Raw genomic sequence first — 6,000 nt, forward strand, 5'->3', positions numbered from 1 at the left:
CACCCTCACACATCACACCCTCACACACGCACACCCTCGCACACCCTCACACATCACACCCTCACACACACCCTCACACATCACACCCTCACACATCACACCCTCACACATCACACCCTCACACACGCACATCACACCCTCACATCACACCCTCACATCACACCCTCACACATCACCCCTCACACATCACACCCTCACACATCACACCCTCACACATCACACCCTCACATCACACCCTCACACACACCCTCACACATCACACCCTCACACACGCACGCACACCCTCACACACGCACACGCACGCACACCCTCACACATCACACCCTCACACACGCACGCACACCCTCACACATCACACCCTCACACACGCACGCACACCCTCACACATCACACCCTCACACACGCACGCACACCCTCACACATCACACCCTCACACACGCATGCACACCCTCACACATCACACACGCACGCACACCCTCACACATCACACCCTCACACACGCACGCACACCCTCACACATCACACCCTCACACACACACGCACGCACGCACACCCTCACACATCACACACGCACACACACACACACGCACAACATCACACATCACACCCTCACACACGCGCACGCGCACACACACACGCACAACCTCACACTCGCACACACGCACGCACACACACACACACACACACACACACACACACACACACACACACACACACACACACACACACACACACACACACACACACACACACACACAAGCCCGCTTCCTCTCACTCTCACTAATATATTTCTCAATCTACTCACACCTACAGGTTGTTGATGGAACACCCTGTTCTCCTGACACCTCTGCAGTGTGTGTCCAAGGGAAATGTATCAAGGCGGGCTGTGACGGCAAGCTCAGCTCCAATAAGAAGTATGACAAGTGTGGTGTGTGTGGAGGGGACAACCAAAGATGCAAGAAAGTGTCCGGATTATTCACCAAACCCATGTAAGTGACCAGCACACAGTATGCTGTTCTCAATGTATACAATAATATTTTACTTTATGTCATCATACTTCATGCCACCATACTTTATTCCACCATACTTTGTCACCATTCTTTGTCACCATACTTTATGTCATCATACTTTATGTTATCATACTTTATGTCATCATGCTTTATGTCACCATACTTTATGCCATCATACTTTATGCCACCATACTTTATGTCACCATACTTTATGTCACCATACTTTGTCACCATACTTTTGTTATCATACTTTATGTCACCATACTTTATGTCACCATACTTTATGTCATCATACTTTTGTCATGTCACCATACTTTATGTTACCATACTTTATGTCACCATACTTTATGTCACCATACTTTATGTCATCATACTTTATGTCACCATACTTTATGTCACCATACTTTATGTCACCATACTTTATGTCACCATACTTTATGTCATCATACTTTATGTCACCATACTTTATGTCAGCATACTTTATGTCAGCATACTTTTGTCATCATACTTTTGTCATCATAATTTGTGTCACCAGACTTTATGTCACCATACTTTATGTCACCATAATTTTTTCAGGCATGGCTACAACTTTGTGGTGATGTTGCCTGTGGGAGCGTCCAACATTGACATCCGACAGCGTGGCTACAGGGCCCTGGTTAACGACGACAACTACCTAGCGGTGAAGAACCGACACGGCAAATACCTTCTGAATGGGAACTACGTGGTGTCAGCGGTGGAGCGGGACATCATTGTGAAGGGCAGCCTGCTGCGCTACAGCGGCACCACTAGTGCTGTGGAGATCCTCCAGGCCACCAGGCCTCTCCAGGAAGCCCTGACCGTGGAGGTCCTCTCGGTGGGGAAGATGACCCCGCCCCGGGTCCGATACTCCTTCTACCTGGCTCGGGAGCACCACAAGGAGGAGAAGATCTTGAAGAAAGTGGGGAGGAGCCACTCGCAGAACAGCGTCCTGATGGACAGCAACAAGGTGGAGCTGAAGGGGCCGTCGCACAAGTCCATTCCCCCGAACATGTGGTCGACGGGGGCATGGGAAGAGTGCACCGTGACCTGTGGGAATGGGCTCCAGAGTAGACGGGTTCAGTGTACGGACCCAGAGGGCAAAACAGCCACGGACTGTGACAGCTTACAGAGGCCGGCTGCCACCAGGGTATGTGGGGACCCCTGTCCCATGTGGGACATAGGCCAGTGGTCGTCGTGCTCCAAGACATGCGGGAGGGGCTTCAAACGGCGGCCGCTGCGTTGCTGTACTCAGACTGGCTTGCACCTACCCAGAGAGCACTGTGCTGGTATGAAGAAGCCACAGGAACTAGATTTCTGCACAGTGCAGCCGTGTTAGAGAAGTTCTATGTCTGCTGACTCTTTGTGTTGTTCCAGTGATGCTCTTGAAAAGAAAACCCATTCGATGTCCTATAAGGTTCTGACGGACTCCCATAGTGCATGGCATTGTTGTGGAGGACTGTGATGACAAAATGGTATTTGAAACAGCTAAGGGAAAGAAAGTGGTAGAGGTACAAACTGTAGGACCATTTCAGTTGAGTTGGAGTTACTGGCTGTGTCCAACTACTCGTACTTGTGTCCTAAGTAGTAGGGTCTTTGCGTATGCAAAAATATAACGTTTTATTGTATGTGAAATTTCAAATATTGAGTGTTTTTAATGCCAGGATCCCATACTTCTTTCGGCTTTTGATATAATATGAATTCGCTGCACACTATTGAAGAAGATTCTCGTGTTTATTAGATCCATGTGAGTTTGACAACAGCTGATAATCAGAAAAGGGGAACTACTGTACTAAAATAAACGAAAGGCGGGGGACAACCCAGCTATGCATTAGATGACACCCTCTCGGTATGGATGAGCCTAGTATGTTGATATTTGTTCATTACTGCATACATTTTTACTAAACAGTATGTTCTAAATAGTATGCAGTACGGTTAGTACATAGTATTATTTTAGTTGGGAGTAGGCAACAACGAGTTTTGACACAGCCACAGCCAGTCTACCTCTAGTGAGACAAAGAGTAAAACACACATGCACACACACACAGTGCTGGTCTAGGTACAGTCTATATGGGTCTATAGACTATTTACTGTATATGACACAAGAGACTCAATCAACTTCAAATCAGTCACTGGATTATCATTGGAGCAGGATGTTTGTTATCTTGATTTACCTACATCTGAAGTTCACCATCCCCATTTTTTCAGTAATAATCTTAATGAAATGTGAAGTGCAGTACTGTGTCTGCAAAATATAAGACCTGTTTCGTCCATGCACTAGTTTCAAATTATATTTTTGTATTTACAATGGAATTGTACTATTAGTATTGTTAATTGTTAATGTATTAGGTACATTGATATAAGTTCGATATAAAAATAAATTTAAAACATTGTCAAAAATTACTACTCTAATCTAAAACCATTTAAAAAAGTCTTGTTAAAAACCCTACAATATAACTTTATCAGTTTTCATGATTAAACAGTAAGTAATATTTCTCATGTGATGATAATGAAAACTTGTTAATGAAATATCCTATACACTTGAAAAGATTACCAGCAATAGGCAATTATCAAACCAATTAGGAATCGATTTTAATCAATTCAGTGATACAATAAAGCTTTAATTGGACCAAACAATTAAATGTTTTGAGAGAAACAAAGCTTATATATAAACATCAAAGGTACTGTACGTACTGTATAACTAATGATTCATTTCAAGAAACAATGTACTTGTATTGTGCAATGCATCATTTTCATCTTAATGTTGTGTCTTGAACGGTGCAAATTTCACAAAGCTCAGATTTTATTCATGTTTTCGCCAAAGAGATGAGGATACTGAATTAGAGGAAACCCTTAGTACTGCAAGAGACACATCTCAGATTCACTACATGAACTTGACATAGCATTGCTTCCTTACCTCCAGCAGTGGAGCGGATACTACTATTCTTCCTTTTCCCCTTTTGCATGGTCATTTGAGAATTTGAGTTTCCATTAAATACTATTAGTTACAGTGTGTTCAGTTCAGCTATTTCAATATAATGCTGGTAAATTATAATAGGAACTTTACAAGACCATGTCACATCATTAGTGATGCAATTTATGATACTTTGTCCTCTCTACTGACTTTTCTAATAAAGCCTGTGTTATTGACATTAATATGTAATAATAATTGTTTTATTGCAATGCATAGGAAAGTGACAAAAGGCATTTTGTTTTGCTCTACATTCCATTCAGACCCACTGTAAATAAGGGCACCTACCTAGAAGAGAGAATCCACTCCCATGATACAATTCTGTTGTCTATTTTGACAGTCTTGGTTCAGTCTTGTCTCCATCTTTTAGATGGTTCCTGTATTCTTTGGAATTGTAGCTATTTCATTTTCTTTTGCATCATGTACAGCAAAAGACTTGTTCTTTCGTCAGCTGCATTTGTATACCATGTATACATTCATCTGCGCACAAATAAATAACACGTGAATATTGTGTTCTTTGTGTTTTGGTCACGTGTTTAATGTCAGTGATGTGGAGACAAGTAGTCAGATGATACAGTAGAGAGCAGTAGCAACCAATGACCAACTCAAAAGTTGTCCAATTTGGTCGTTATAAAGTAGTAATGGAATGTTGAGGCCCGCAACTTTGAATCAGCATTGAAACAATGTTGTGTGTTTGCTGGCTAGCTACTGTATGTAGGCCTGCAACCTATCTTAGATTTGCCAAAAAGTTGACAGATGTGTGGAAGTCGTTGGCTAGGCTCTTTAACTGTAATAACACATACTCATAAGACCACAATCTGTAAGGGATAGTTCAGTAATTTTACAGATTTAGATATGTGTTTCCCTACCTTGAAAGCAGTCTGTGGACATGGAAAAACATATCTTTTTTTGTTTTTTATTATTTATTATTTATTATGTTTCTTTCCCCCAATTTTGTGGTATCCAATTGGTAGTTACAGTCTTGTCTCTTTGCTGCAACTCCCGTACGGACTCAGGAGAGGCGACTGTCAAGAGTCGTGCGCCCTCCAAAACACAACCCAAACAAGCCGCACTGCTTCTTGACACAATGCCCACTTAACCCGGGAGCCAGTCGCACCAATGTGTTGGAGGAAACACCTTGCACCCGGTGACCGTGTCAGCATGCACTGCACCCAGCCCACCACAGGAGTCGCTAGTGCACGATGGGACAAGGACATCCCTGCTGGCCAAACCCTCCCCTAACCCAAACGACACTGAGCCAATTGTGCACCGCCCCATGGGTCTCCCAGTCGCGGCCGACTGCTACAGAGCCTGGACTCGAACCCAGAATCTCTAGTGGCACAGCTAGCACTGCGTTGCAGTGCCTTACACCACTGCGCCACTAAGGAAACACGTATCTAAATACATAAAATCACTGAACTATCCCTTTAACTAAACTGTTTAGAATGCCAAAGATAAACATGATGAGGCGCAAACTGTTTGCTTTTCAGTCTAGATCCCCAAGTGATGATGCAGCCAAAGAGGCACATCACCAGAGCCTATCTCCAACACATCCACCTCATTCAGTCACTGGAATTTGCTGATTCAAGTGTTCTGGCTTCCCTGGAACAACAGTCACAGACCCACTACATCATGCCGGGTAATCCACGTCTATTGTTGGGGAGAGCTAGGCAGTCTCCACATTCATTGGGTATTTTGAGAGCACTTCCGACGACGGGTCCTGACCACTCTCCTTACCCAAAAACACTGACCTAGTAACTTTCACAATGACATGTTATCATATGCATTTGGTTGTCATTATACAATGGATAGTTCTGGTCTTGGCTAACACATCAACACTTACAACTCCCCCTAGCCTTGACAATACAGAAACCCTATCCACGGCTTCACTTGATTATGTCTTTTTTTTTAAATAGACTTTATTTGCCATTTTACAAAACACATACACATACATATCTTTTAAAAACGTGACAGGGATATCACAAAAAAAAGGCAGGTATTATG

At 43.3% G+C, this 6,000-nt stretch overlaps 1 protein-coding gene across 1 annotated transcript in view; it reads left to right on the forward strand.

The window, feature by feature from the left end:
- LOC115136869 (A disintegrin and metalloproteinase with thrombospondin motifs 15-like) overlaps nucleotides 1-4,509 on the forward strand; it is a 29,188-nt gene extending 24,679 nt beyond the window's left edge. The window contains exons 7-8 of the mRNA XM_029672741.2: nucleotides 814-989; nucleotides 1,587-4,509. Of these exons, the coding sequence (XP_029528601.1) occupies nucleotides 814-989; nucleotides 1,587-2,364 (954 nt within the window). The 3' untranslated portion in view covers nucleotides 2,365-4,509. The remainder of the gene's footprint in view (nucleotides 1-813; nucleotides 990-1,586) is intronic.
- The last annotated feature ends 1,491 nt before the right edge of the window (nucleotides 4,510-6,000 follow it).

This window comes from Oncorhynchus nerka, linkage group LG11 (genome assembly GCF_034236695.1).
Source record: "Oncorhynchus nerka isolate Pitt River linkage group LG11, Oner_Uvic_2.0, whole genome shotgun sequence".
Taxonomy (NCBI): Eukaryota; Metazoa; Chordata; class Actinopteri; order Salmoniformes; family Salmonidae; genus Oncorhynchus; species Oncorhynchus nerka.